Source organism: Hemiscyllium ocellatum, chromosome 46 (genome assembly GCF_020745735.1).
Source record: "Hemiscyllium ocellatum isolate sHemOce1 chromosome 46, sHemOce1.pat.X.cur, whole genome shotgun sequence".
Taxonomy (NCBI): domain Eukaryota; kingdom Metazoa; phylum Chordata; class Chondrichthyes; order Orectolobiformes; family Hemiscylliidae; genus Hemiscyllium; species Hemiscyllium ocellatum.
Genome location: NC_083446.1, coordinates 13,216,357 through 13,231,448, shown reverse-complemented (window position 1 = coordinate 13,231,448; position 15,092 = coordinate 13,216,357). Strand labels below are relative to the sequence as shown.

General features: G+C 43.5%; 1 protein-coding gene across 1 annotated transcript; it reads left to right on the top strand.

The window, feature by feature from the left end:
• The first annotated feature begins 443 nt into the window (after positions 1–443).
• Positions 444–13,604, top strand: LOC132836232 (zinc finger protein 229-like). The gene is made up of 2 exons (XM_060855570.1): positions 444–520; positions 9,569–13,604. The coding sequence occupies exon 2, from the start codon at positions 9,581–9,583 to the stop codon at positions 10,625–10,627; it is 1,047 nt and encodes a 348-aa protein (XP_060711553.1). The 5' UTR covers positions 444–520; positions 9,569–9,580; the 3' UTR covers positions 10,628–13,604.
• The last annotated feature ends 1,488 nt before the right edge of the window (positions 13,605–15,092 follow it).

Genomic DNA, 15,092 nt, shown 5'->3' with positions numbered 1-15,092 from the left:
AACTACCCTTTACCCCTTACCCCTCACCCATCTTCTGCATATAAACCGACATTTTCCGAGTTACCATCAGTTCTGAGGAAGGGGTCACTAGACCTGAAACATTAACTCTGATTCACCTCCACAGGTGCTGCCAGATTCTTTCACCAGCAGCGACAGCGTTTGGCTCCCCAACCAATGGGAGTGAATGAGGGGCGGGACTGGAGGACCGAACGGTGACAACTGGTCCTCCAGCCAATGAGAGTGAATGAGGGGCAGGCTGGAGGAACGAACGCGGGGCAGCTGGTCCTCCAATCAATGGCAGTGAACAAGGGGCAGGTTGGAGGACCGAACGCGAGGCAGCTGGTCCTCCAACCAATCAGAACGAATGAGAGGGGGCGGATAAAAACGATCCGAAACCACGTGACTATCGCCACGATCACGTGCGATATTGTTGTGATGGATTACGGGCGGGCGCAAATGCCGGAGGAGGTGGAAACGGGTGAAGGGTAAAGTTGAGCTGAAGAATGAAGCAGAAATTAGGGTATGCAAGAGACCTTTTATAAATAATCCATTGAGTCATGTATTTCTGAATTATAAACTACTCGTTTCAAATTTGCGCCCAAGCTGGGCAGCAGGAACTGGCCTAGACCGTGTGACCGCCACCATCTTTATCGGGGGCGGTGTTCAGCAAGGCGCCTTGGTGGCTGCCATCTTTATTGGGGGCAATAAGGTTCAGGACCCCATATGTGTTCTCTTTTTTTACAGGGAGGGGTTAGGGGAAGAGCATTTACACACAGCTGAACAATAAATGCTGAATTCGCCAACGACACCCACATCCTGTGAACGAATTTTTTTTTGTTTAAAACACTCTGATAAAGACACTTGATCCTCTAGGACCTGAATTACAGACCTTGGACAGTGGAGGAAACCTGTCTGTGGGAAAGGATCTCAGGTGTCCTGTGACGAGAGAATACTCCAAATTATTCCAACCCTGTTTAGATCACACCCGGATAAACTTTCTTGTTTTTCATTCACTCGCAGGAGGTGGGCGTCGCAGGTTAGGCCAGCATTCATTGACCATCCTTAATTGCCCAGAGGGCAAGTTGAGAGTTGGAGCATAGGCCAGACCAGGTGAGAATGATCCTTCTCTGAAGGACATTAGTGAGCCAGATTGGGTTTCTCTGACAATCGGGAATGGTCGCAGTAGATTCTTAATTCCAGATTTTTATTTGTCGAATTCAATTCTAGTATCTGCCGTGGTGATATTCAAACCATTGTCCGCAGAATATTAGCTGAGTTTCTGGATTAATGGTTGAGTGATATTACCACCAGGACGTGAGCCACCCTTAAGTTTGTTGAGGTCTGGGCAACATAGCTTAGGAAAGGTAAATGGAATTCTCCTTTAAAAACCGTTAAATCCAATCCTTGTACCATCACCTAATGGAAAAAAACTTTTTATCTACCTTTATCTAAACTTGTCATGTATATTTTACTAACTGTCCTTTCAATTTCTTTAGTCCGACCATCTTTGCACCTTCTCAATGAACATCATCTTTCCAAAAGTATGAAGAGTAGAACTAGATAGTAATGGTACTATTGCAAATTAGGAGCGTAAGGCTGCCCTTTTGCCTCTCTGGTTAGTTGACAAGACCATTGCTGATCTGATTGTATCCTCAACGCCATCTTCTAGATTATACCCTTTGCTGAAACCAGAGGTTTTGAGAGTATTGTGAGCAATTTTGGGCCCCATACCTCAGGAAAGATGTATTGACCCTGGAATGGATCCAGAAGAGGTTTATGAGAATGATCCCAGGAATGAAAAGCTTATCATATGAGGAATGTTTGAGGACTCAGGGATTGTACTCAATTAATTTTAGAAGGATGGGGGGGGATCTGATTGAAACTTTCAGAATACTGAACGGCCTGGACAGAGGGGATGTTGCAAAGATGTCTCCGTTAGCAGGCGAGACAAGGACCCAAGGGCACAACCTTAGAGAAAGGAGAGGACTCTTTTTAAAACGGACTTGAGAAATGTCTTTAACCAGAGAGTGGCAAATCTTTGGAATTCTTTTCCACAGAAGGCTGCGGAGGCCGGGTCATCGAGTATATTTAAAACAGAAGTAGGTTCTTGATTGCCAAGGGGATCAAAAGTTATGGGGAGATAGCAGGAAAATGGGGTTGAAAAACCTTATCATCCATGATTAAATGGCAGAGCAGACTCGATGGGCCAAATGGCCTAATTTCTGCTCCTATGTCCAATAGTTTTATGGTCTAAGCTGTGTTAAGAGTATGGTGTGCTTTTCCAGCACCACTCTAATTTTGACTCTTATCTCCACCATCTGCAGTACCCACTTCCGCCCTGTGTTAAGATTATATTTATTTATATTCAGGACTTGTATTTGAGGCCCAAAATAAAAGAATCTACCTCTGCCTCAAAAGTATCCAATGACCCTGCCTCAACTGCACTCTGTGGAAGAGACTACGTTAGATCTCCAATCCTCGAGTTAAAAAATCAATTCTCGCCAAAGGGGTGACCTTATGGAGGTTTACAAAATTATGAGGGGTATGGATCGGGTAAATCGACAAAGTCTTTTCCCTAGAATCGGGGAGTCCAGAACTAGAGGGCATAGGTTTAGGGTGAGAGAGGAAAGATATAAAAGAGACCTCAGGGGCAATGTTTTCACACAGAGGGTAGTACATATGTGGAATGAGCTGCCAAAGGAAGTGGTGGAGGCTGGTACAATTGCAACATTTAAGAGGCATTTGGATGGGTATATGAATAGGAAGGGTTTGGAGAGATATAAGCCAGGTGCTGGCAGGTGGGACTAGATTGAGTTGGGATATCTGGTCGGCTTGGACGGGTTGCACTGAATGGTTTGTTTCTGTGCTGTACATCTCTATGACTCTCTGTCTTAAATGCGAGAACTCTTATTTTTGAATTTGTGCCCTAGCTCTAGTCTCTCTCATAAGAGTCAATATCTTACTGAAGTCCCCTCAGGATCTTATATATTGTCAGACATTTCCTCATGAAAAGACCTCTTCTTCCAGTCAAATAAATCTTTATGCTGTTTTAAAAATTGGAAGACCAAACCAAACACAATACTGTTTTTTTGTGTGTGTAGGGCCCTATACACCTGTAACAAAATATCCCCACTTCTTTATTCCATTCCCCTGCTATAATAAGCTGTAGTCCAGTTGTCTTCCAAATTACTTGCTGCGCCTGCATTCTAACCTTTTCGTGATTCAAGTTTTGGTGTGGTTGGATCCCTCTCTGCTTAAGGATGCTGCAATCTGTCTGCATTTCAATAAATATCACTTCCCTATTCTTTCTGCTAAAGTGAATGATCTAACTCTGCCAAATATTTGTTCATTCACTTAACCTACATAATCGCCATTGCAATCTCCTTATGCCCTCTTCACAATTTACGTTTCCAATTATCATCGTGTCTTAAGTTAATTGAGTAAGCATCCCTTCATCTGAGAGAGAGGCGAGAGTTTCTACAGCAGCAGCAGAGCTGGAATGAGGGTGGAGTCAGGTGATGGTGTTGAGATGGAAATGGGAGATCTTGCTGAAGAAGATGATGATCTGTGGTTTGACGCTGTTGTGAACCATCTGATCCACCTTGGACAGTTGCCAAGGTGAGAGATGGGAGTCACTGCCCAGGGAGAGGTGTGAGGGCAATGGCCAGGAGTGGCGTTGCCACCAGGAGCTACGGACAACAGATTCAGTTTTCCTGATATTTAATTGGAGGAATTTTCTGCTCAGCCAGTACTGGATGTCAGACAAGTCAGGATGACATGTGACTTGGGATAGAGTTTGGAGCTGATGGTATTCACATCCCCATGCTACCCTAGGCAGTGGAGGTTAATGATTTATGGCACTCCAACCTCTCCATCACTTGGATTCTCCCACACACACTCTCCTCGACTAGAGGCCAGAGTCGATGAAGTCCCACCAGATTAATTTTATTTTGCTGTCTATCATTCACGAGAAGAAAGAGAAAGAAAATGGAAAATTTTGATCACTGTATCCTGAGGAAATAATTTATTCTAAGATCATTTATTAAACTTGCCTTGTTACATGTTACCAGGTTCAAAATAACTTGATCCCTGTTTGGAGAAACAACACATCATCCTGAGAAACAGTCCTGAATATACTCTATAAATATGTCCTTGTGGCTACCTCTCCAATTTGATTTCCAAATGTGTGAGAAGATTAAAGACACCCACAATAAATACACTTGCTGTCATTATCCCCTGATGCATTCTCTGACCTGCAGCGCAGCTACTGTAATGGGACGTACAGACTGATCCTCTTAAAGTAGTGTTCTCACAGTTACATAAGGCATTGGTGAGAGCACACCTGGAGTATTTTGTCCCGTTTTAGTCTGCTTAATTGAGGAAGGATGTGGTGGCACTGAAGGCAGTTCAGAGGAGGCTCACCAGGTCGATTCCAGGGATGAAAGGGCTGTTGTACAATGAGTGGTTAAATAGCTTGGGCTTGTACACTCTGATGTTCAGAAGAATGAGGGGGATCTAATTGAGGTACATAAAATGCTAAAGGGGGATTGATCAAGTGGATGTTGATCAGATGTTCCCCCTTGTGTCGAACAACAGGTCATACTCTCAGAGTGAGAGGAGGTAGCTTCAAAACTGAATGAGGAGAAGCTACTTCTCTGAGGGTTGTGAACCTGTGGAACTCACTGCCCCTGAGAGCAATGGAGGTAGGATTAATCAAGAAAGAAATAGGTATGTTTCTGTTGAAAAGAAGGGTAAAAGGATACAGGGAGCAGGTAGAAGAGTAGAATGAAGACCAGGGTAAGATCAACCATGATCATGTTAAATGGTGGGGCAGGGCTGAAGGGCTGAATTACCTCTCCTGCTCTTAATTCCTGTGTTCCACCAGTACCGCCTTCCCTTTGTTAGTTTTTAACCTCCACACATATGGATTCTACACCTGCCGATTCAAGATCCTTTCTTGCTATTGTACTTATTCCATCCCACGGCTAACAAAGCTACCACACCACCTTTGCTTCCTGCCTGTCCGTTTGAAAAGTCACATACCCCTGAATATATAAGGAGAAAGTGAGGACTGGAGATCAGAGTTGAGAGTGTGGTGCTGTGTCTTTTCAGCACCACACCCTGATTATACAAGTCTCCAACTGTGATCTCCTTGTACCCATGCCCTTGTAATGGTCATGAGCAGTTGAGTGAGTGGGCAGAAATTTGTCAGATGGAATATATTTTTCATTCATTCACAAGATTTGGGCTTCGCTCAGTCAGCCAGCATATACTGCTCATCCCTAGTTTCCTTGAGAAAGTGGTGGTGAACTGCCTTCTTGAACCACGATAACCCAAGTGCTGTTGGTAAACCTGTAATGCACTCAGAGAGGGAGTTCCAAGATTTTGACTAAGCAATACTGAAGGAGCGATGATATATTTCTAAGTCAGGATGGTGAGTGACTTGGAGGAGTACTTGCAGATATTCCCAGTTCCCAAATATCTGCTGCCCTTGTTGTAGATAGCAGTGGTTGTAGGTTTGGAAGATGCTGTCTAAGGAGCCTTATTAAAAATGAATTACTGCAGTGAATTTTGTCAACTGTGCATTCTGCTGCTATTGACTGTATGTGGTGTCAGTCAAAAAGGTTGCATTGTCTTGGATGGTGTCAAGCTTCCTGAGTGTTGTTAGAACTGCACTCATACAGGCTTCTGGGGAGTATTCCATCACAATCCTGACTTGTGCATTGTGGACGTGCTTTGGGGAATAAGGAGGTGAGTTACTCACTCAAGTATTCCTCGCTTCTGATTTGTTCTTGTAGCCACTGTATTTATATGACCAGTCCAGTTTCTGTTCAGTGGTAATCCCCAGGATGTTAATAGTGGGATATTCAGTGATGGTGACACTAATGAATGTCAAGGGATGACGGTCTCTTATTGGAGATGGTCATTGCCTGGCGTTTGTGTGGCTTGAATGTTACTTGCCACTTTTCAGACCCAGCCTGGACATTGTCCAGATCTTGTGATTGCTTCAGTATCTGAGGAGTTGCGAATGGTGCTGGGTATTGTGCAATCATCGCTGAATATCCCCACTTCTCATCTTATGATGGAGGAAAGGTCATCAATGAAGCATTGATGATGATGGTTGAGCCTAGGACAGCCGCGTTGAGGAACTCTTGCAGACATGCCCTGAAGCTGAGAACACTGGCCTCCAATAACCACAACCACCTTCCTGTGTGCCAGGTATGATTCCAACCAGTGGAGAGACTTCCTCTGATTCACATTGCTCGGGCTCTTGGATCAAGTGTGGCCTGGATTGCAAGGGCAGTGACTTTTCGTCCACCTCTGGAATTCAGCTCTTTTGTCCATGTTTGAACCAAGGCTGTGACAAGGCTAAATGTGAACTTGTCCACTTTGAAGAATAGAAAACTGGAATGCTATTAGAACTGAAAGATTGTAGTATTCTTCAGTATAGAGGGATCTTGGTGTCCTGGTACATATCTCCTACAGTTAGTATGCAGGTCTGGCAAGTCATCAGGAAGCAAGTGGTGTGGTGTTTGTTAGAAAAGAAGAATTAGAATCATAGAATCTCTACAGTGTGAAACAGGCCCTTCAGCCCAACAAGGTCACACCAATCCTCCGAAGAGTAACCCACCCAGATGCATTCCTCTACCCTATTATCCTATATTTACCCCCGACTAATGCACCCAACCTACAAATCTCTGAATACTATGGGCAATTTAGCATGTCCAATTCACCCTAACCTGCACATCTTTGACTTGTGGGAGGAAATCTGAGCACCTGGTGGAAACCCATGCAGACAGGGAGAATGTGCAAACTACACACACACACACACACACACACACACACACACACACACACACACACACACACACACACACACAGTCCCCTGAGGCTGGAATTGAACCCAGGTTCCCATCACTGAGGCAGCAGTGTTAACCACTGAGCCACCATGCCACCTGAGTGATTTTTCTGCAGCTGTACAGGGTATTGATGGGACCACATCTGGTGGGTGCAAACAGTTTTGCTTTCCTTATTTGGAACTAGATGTATTTACTTTTGAAGTAATTCAGAGAAGGACCACTTGTCTCATTTCTAAGATGAAGGTTGCTTTTAGGAAAGGTTAAGCAGCAGTTAGGCTTATATCCAACAGAATTTAAAAGAATGACAGACATGTAAAAAGGTGAGGGGATTGGATAGAGTGTATACCATGAGGATGTTTCCTGTCTTGGGGAGCCTAGAACTACTTTAAGAATAAGGGGTCTCCTTTTTAAATTGGACACAAGGATTTTTTGTCTCTCATGGAGGCTTGTGTATGCAATCCTCTTCCTCAAAAGACAGTGGATCTTGGGTCTTTAAATTTATCTTTCATAGACAAGTGCATTTGAGGCCAGATGGGAGACTGGAATTAAAACCACAAACAGACCAGTCATCATTTATTGAATGGCAGAGCTCGAAAGACTGAATGCCTTCCTGTTCCTAAGTTCCAAATCCCTATGTGTTGGAGCAAATCTTTCCAGAGATGAGATCAGGAGACAGCAGAGCTTGAGGTATGTGGCAATTTTATTCATATATTCCACTGGTGCAATACAAAGAGAGGTCAAAGACTGCCCCCTGAATTGGGCCTCGACATGAGGGCTCAATTACCCTCTTAATCTGCAGCTCTGATCAGAAGTCAATGACAGTCTAATTTCAACTTCAAGTAAAATAACTTCTATACATTTTTCTTGTAATATTAACATGGCAGCACTTATTCCCTCCCCATGTATACTATTTGTTAATTAGTGCTGGGTTGTTCAACTGTGATTGGATTCCCAGCACATCATTCAATAGTGATCTTGTTGCTATGACCTGAATGGGTCCCTTTTGGTATGTGAGGAACGGAACTTTCCATGGTTGCTTGTGACCTCATATCTCTCAACTATGATGTCTGCGCCTGCTATTTTGTAAGTCTCCTATGAGGTTGAGATGAAGGAACTAAGGGCATTCTGGCTAAGTTTGCAGGTGGTACAAAGATGGATAGAGGGACGGGTAGCATTGAGGAGGCAGGGAGGCTGCAGAAGGATTTGGACAAGTTTGGAAAGTGGGCAAAGAAATGGTAGATGGAGTACAACGTGGGAAAGTGTGAGGTCATGCACTTTGGTCGAAAGAATAGAGGTATGGACTGTTTTCTAAGTGGGGAGAAAATTCAGAAGTCTGAGGTGCAAAGAGACTTAGGAATTCTAGTCTAGGATCCTCTCTAGGTAAACTTGCAGTTGAGTCAGTAGTTAGGAAGGCAAATGAAATTATGGCATTTATTTTGAAAGGACTTGAATATAAAAGTAAGTTTGTATGTCTGAGGCTCTATAAGGCTCTGGTCAGACCACATTTGGAGTATTGTGCACAGTTTTAGGCCGCATATCTCAGGAAGGATGTACTGGCCTTGGAGCGTGTTCAGAGGAGGTTCACTAGAATGGTCCCAAGAATGAAGAGCTTCACATACGAGGAATGTTTGAAGACTCTGTGTCTATAGTTGGTGGAGTTTAGAAGGATTAGGTGGGATCTAATAGGCATTTACAGAATAGTGAATGATTTAGATGGAGTGGATGTTGGGAAGATGCTTCCATTGGTAGGAGAGACCAGGACCCGAGGGTATAGCCTTCGTGTAAAGGGAAGGCCCTTTCGAATGGAGATAAGGAGAAACTTCTTCAGCCAGTGAGTGGGGAATCTATGGAATTCACTGCCACAGAAGGCTGTGGGGGACAGGTCATTAATATGTTAAAGACAGAGATAGATAGGTTCTGGATTGTCAAGGGGATTAAGGGTTACAGGGAGAAAGCAGGAGAATGGAGTTGAGAAACTTCCAGCCATGATTGAATGGCAGAGCAGACTTGATGGGCTGAATGGCCTAATTTCTGCTCCTTTGTCTTATGGTCTTATTTCTCACCATTCCAATTCTCATAGTTGCTGTCCTTGATAAGAGATAGGGAGGCCCCACCCTATTAGTTGCAAACCTAACTTTAGTAATATTTTAGTTATTCATATATCTTCCTATAAAAATAATCTTAGATTTATAATCATGTTGACAAACCTTAATTAAAACCTACTTGTATTATAACTAATGGATTAGAAAAATACTTAAAATAACTAACTATCTTGTATGAAATGTTCTTATCTTTAGGATAGCAAAGAATGTTGCACATTCAATCTGACTGTAGTAAACAGACCGCTATTGTCCTCTGTTCTGAGAACACGTTAAATAAATGCCTCTCCCACTTTATAATTTCTGTTAAACATGTACCGCAAAACTTGTTGCGGCTGTTGTCGGCCATTTTTATGCTGTAATGTTATGGGACAGCCCTAACACTGTAGGCACAGACTGGGTGGCAGGTTTCTTTTCCTGAAGGACATTAATGTTTAATGATAATTGGGCGACTCTTCCCAGAGCAGACCCCACAAAATGTTAGGCTCTGTTTCATAGCCTGCCTTCATGTTTACGTGGATTGTCTCTCGCTCCCTTTCTTCTGCCTTAGATTATTGTCACAGGATGGCGAAATTGGAGCTGAGAGATTCAAAGTAACTGTCATTTCAGGTACTATGGAACATGGAAGGAAAAAGTAGCATTCACCTTGGTGGGAAACCATACAAATGTTCTTTGTGTGGGCGAGGCTTCAGCCAGTCATCAGGTCTGTCGCGACACAAGCGTAGTCACACTGGGGAGAGGCCGTGGAAATGTGGGGACTGTGGGAAAGGATTCAGTCACCCGTCCCAACTGGAGATCCACCAGCGCAGTCACACGGAGGAGAGGCCGTTCACCTGCCCCGAGTGTGGGAAGGGATTCATTCACCCGTCATGGCTGCAGGCTCATCGCCGCAGTCACACCGGGGAGAGGCCGTTCACCTGCTCCAAATGCGGGAAGGGATTTATTCAGTTGTTCAACTTGCACAGACACCAAAGCACTCACATGGGGGAGACACTGTACGCATGTTCCATCTGTGGACAGGGCTTCAGCCAACCATCCGACCTCTCAGAGCATAAATGCAGACACAGTGGGGAGAGGCCGTGGAAATGTGGTGACTGTGGAAAGGGATTCAAATCCCCATCTGAGGTGGAAACGCATCGGCGCAGCCACACAGGCGAGAGACCGTTCACCTGCTCCGACTGTGGGAAGGGCTTCACTTGTTCTTCCAATTTGCTGACACACCAGCGAGTTCACACCGGGGAGAGACCGTTCACCTGTCCAGACTGTGGGAAGAGGTTCACTCAGTCATCCCAGCTGCTGACCCACCAGCGCATTCACACCGACGAGAGAGTTTTTAAATGCCCGGACTGCGGGAAGCGCTACAAAACCTCCAAGGAATTGACATCCCACCAAAGGGTTCACACTGACCAGAGACCGTTCAGATGCTCTCACTGTGGGACTGGGTTCAGGCAGTCATCTCAACTCACCGTACACCAGCGAACGCACACTGGAGAGAAGCCGTTCACATGCTCCGTGTGCGGGAAAGGATTCACTCAGTCATCCAGCCTGCTGATGCACCATCGTATTCACTCCGGAGAGAGGCCATTCACCTGCTCCCAGTGTGGGAAGGGATTCACTCAGTCATCGCATCTGCTGACGCATCAACAAGTTCACAAGAAACCACAGTGATTGGATTTTGCTGTTAATCAAATCCAGGCCTGAACCATGTTCATTGGGGTCTGTTTCTACTGATGATGCTAAACTCCAGCCCAGTTATAGCCGTTAACATTTTGGAGACAGTCAAATTAATTTTGTGCTCAGTATATGGCGTGTTGAATCTTTTTAATGGCTCAAACACAAGTTATTACTTTTTGAAGGGGTCTCTCTCTCTCCCTTATCTCTCCATCTTCACTTCTAACAACAACATGTGAGGAGCTTATTCAGATTTGTTTTGTCACTAAAACTGAGATAATGTGATCAGCTCCCTCCCTCTTCTTATGTACAAACTCACTGGGTCATAGAGTTTCTAAAGTTCTTCTTTGTCCCAACATTAAATTCACATCTTTCTCCAGTTGCCCTCCAATCTTTCCTCATGCCCTATCAGAATGCACCTTGTCCATCAGATCCCCTTCTCCTCCCTTGATCCTATTCACACTAACCCAACCTCCCCATGTTCATTGATCAGTTATCAGTATCAATCTCTCCGAAACCTCCAATATCCACACTCTCCTGAAGAAATAAAGATGGCCCCATTGTACTTTGAAACTATATCCCTCTCTCCACCCTCCCTTTCCTTTCCACAGTCATAGATTCATGCAGCATGGAAATACACCTTTTGGTTCAACTAGTCCATGCTAACCATGCTCCCAAACTAAACTAGTCCCATATCCCTCCAAACCTTTACTGTTCACATTCAAGTCTCTTTTAAATGGCGTAACTGTACCTGCATCCGCCTCTTCCTCTGGCAGTTCATTCCAAACACAAACCACTCTCTGTATCAAAAAAGATTGTCCCTCATGTCCTTTTAAAAACTTTGTTCTCTCACCTTTTAAAAATAGGCAGTCTGATTTTGAACTCCTTTAGCATTTTTACTCCAGCCTACCTCATTTGAATCTCTCCAGTCAGGTTTCTGCCCTTGCAGCTATCCTGAATCAGAGCCACCAATGACACCATCTGGGACTGTGACAAAGGTACACTGGACCTTCTTGATGATGACCAATATACCACTTGTCTTCCTATTTGTTTGCTCCTCGTAATGTCAGTTTTTAGGACTGTCTTGAACACTTTGGACACCTGCAGTTTCCAACCTCAAATCTGAGAAATATTCTACCACCTTGTTTTTTTTTAAACATAACCAGAGTGAATAGCTTCACACTCACTCCGTCCATGTTCTGTGTGAGATATTCTAGGCCACTCACTCAGTCTCTCCAAGTCCTCTTGAAGCCTCCTTACACCCTCTCCATAACTTAGATTGCCATCCATTTTGGTGTCATCAGTAAATTAGGGAACACAGTTGGTCATGATGAAGGACTTTTGCCTGAAACATCGATTCTCCTGCTCCTCAGATGCTGCCTGACCTGCTGTGCTTTTCCAGCACCACACTCTCGACTCTGGCCTCCAGCATCTGCAGTCCTCACTGTCTCCGAATACAATCGGTCCCGCCACTTTTATTGATTGTGAATGGCTGGGAGCTGGCTTTGTATTAAAAACATTGGCGGGGACGATAGGGCTGCTCTCTTATTAGAAAGAAATGACTTGTAGTTTAAGCTGAGGGTTACCACATCACAGGCAAAGGGTGAGATTGAGAAGGTGCAATCTACAAGGTAACTTGAGTTGGTGCAGGAATTCAACTCTCATCATTGGCATCATTAGCTAGCTGTCCAGCCAACTGAGCTAATGAGTCCCCAAATGTGGTAACCAGATGGTAACTGGAACGACACAGAGGTAAATCCCTCTGATAATTAAACCAAACACCCAGAAAAGCTTACCATGCCTCAATCTGTTAAAGTATGACTGGCAGACAACTCCCAAATTCCACTATTTAAAGAAAATAACAAATTTATTTTTTTAACTCTAAAAGCGAACATTAAACAACCACTATTCACAACTCTAAGCCCCCCCCCCATCCATTTCTCTTAATTGCTTACTATCTGCCTCCAACTCTATAAAAATAACCGATAAGAAACTTACTAAAACTACATCAACTTAATTTCAAAACCTCACAGTTGTTGTCGTCTTCACTCCTCTGGTTGCTGCTTCCCCTGGGTCATCATCTTTCTTTTTACTCCAAGTATGTTTCACATGAACAGGTATCTTTGATGGAGAGTGTTTACTCATTTCTTTTGAGCAAGATGTTTAACGTGCAATGAGCTCTCCATGAGTTTCTTTCTCTACGGCAGTTGCTGCCTGACCAATTTTCAAACTGTCTGCATTCTTATACCCCCAACATTGGATTGTCTCGTTGGTTCAATGTTGGCAAAACAGTAAATTCAAACTCGATTGGGTTTTAGTATCCTGGGGCATAATTTAAATCAAGAGTTTAAATTTGACTTCTTGTCAAAACAGCAACCTAAACTCAGATATCCATTTCACAACCAAATGCTACATATTTTCAATTTCCCAATACACTCTGGGACTGCCATCTAGTCATATGACAGGTGCTTGTAAGCTCTCAGTTCATAACAACATTCTCTCTCAAAAGGTACAGTACCTGCTTTCAACTCCATAACATAACCAAGCCTGCCATCTTGAGAACAACCCATTTACTCTTACTTTCTGCTCTCCGTTGGTTACCCAGTTCTTGATCTTTGTAAATTCCCTCCAATTCCATGTGCCTTAACTTTGATAACAAATGTACTGTAATACTTTCAAATAATCAGGCTGACCACTTTTTCTGGCATGTTGTAAGCTATTCCCGGTGATCAAATGCAATCCTTAACTTTTGTTAGCTGAAGTTGATTCACAATTCACTTTGGGTGTCTTGGAGAATATTTCTCAAATTATGGGAGGGTAGAAACCGCATGTATGCAAAGTGTTCATTACAGTAGTAAAAACTGGCATTACAAGTAGCAAATAATTAGGAAGACATCTGTCATAACAAACATCTCATGCACATACATATACACACAACGCCAATACCCTGTTATCCTGGTGGAATAATTATTTATCATTGGAATCTATTTGTTTGTAATAAATAGCAATTCTTATTAAGTATTCATGCTTTCCGCCAACCTGAATTGAAGTATTACTTCATGTGTTCTCCCTGGACTGAAATCCAAACTACATATTAGATAATTTTCTCCATAACCTTTAGAAACATCAAAAAGCATATATCTGGACAGACCATGTAGCAGTGAAAATGACAAACATACACACTGCCCAGTCAACCTCGTAAAAATTCCCCTTGTGAATGCTGAGAGGCTTGTGCCAAAATTGGTATTTGCATCCTATAGGATCATAGACTTAAGGAATTATACCTTACTGTCCCCGATTTCGCCATTACCAACTCGGAATAAGTTATGTCCCTGTGGTGGTAACACAATGATAGACAGTCACAAAGAAATGGTCCTGTGAAAATTGCACACTGATTGTGAACCATAGGAAATTTCAGAACACCCAGTCAAACATGGCCGGGGGAAGTGCTGACTGCTACTCTTCCTAGGTTGATTAATCCATTCTCCTCCTTGTTGAAAACCATTTGTAAGAAGCACCAAGGGTGGCAACAGCACTGAAAGTACTCTGAATAGAAGACTTGATGTCCAACACAAACAGAAGGGCAGTACAGCTATTATTGAAGTACGTGTTGGAATCCTGAAAGGCATTTTGACCAGACTGACCCTGCAACAAAAGGCACCAAAAGAAGTGCCTCGTCCTCACCAATCCACCTACTGCAGATGCACCAACCTATGACCATATTGGCAGGAGCAGCTACATACAGACCTTGTGGAGACAAAGACCCGGCTTCAACTGAACAGATCGGCCTTCACTACTATCGAGTTAAATGGCAAATCAGAAGGGGCCTGCACAGAGTAGAGTGGAAGGAAATTATCCAACTGGTGGAAGAACTGAGAACAGATTTAAGTCCATTATCAAAAGATGCAATGGTGACAAGTAAAATGCTTTATTTCTTTATGCAGTGAGTGGTTAGAATGTGGAACATACAGCCTGATAGGGTAGTGGAGGCAAATTCAGTTGTAGCTTTCAAAGAGACTGGGTTTATGGTCTTAACATTGGAGGGGGAAAGCCAGGGCGGTGGGATTCAGTGAGTTGCTCTTACAGAAAGAGAGCACAGTGGGTTGAAAGAAGCACAGAATAAATAAAATACGGAAGGAGGCCATTCATCCCACTGTGTCAAAACTGGCTCTCCAAATAAGCATGGCACCTCATACTATGCTCCTGTCTGCTCTATATATAATTCCTAATTTTCTGTTAACATCCTGAATCCCTTTGAAATCCATTGATTGAACCAGCCTCCACCACACATTCTGAACTCTCACTACTCACTGTGTGAAGATTTTCCTCATACACTATTGTTTATTTTTCCAATTCATTTAAATCCGTTCCACCTCGGTCTCGATCCTTTCACAAGTGAATATGCTCTATTATATTTCTTCCACAAAGGAAGCAGTTCCAGCTTTTTAAATCTAACTTCATA

Coding starts and splice junctions, on each gene's coding strand:
- LOC132836232 (XM_060855570.1), top strand. CDS start 9,581: ATGGAAGGAAAAAGTAGCATTCACCTTGGTGGGAAACCATACAAATGT.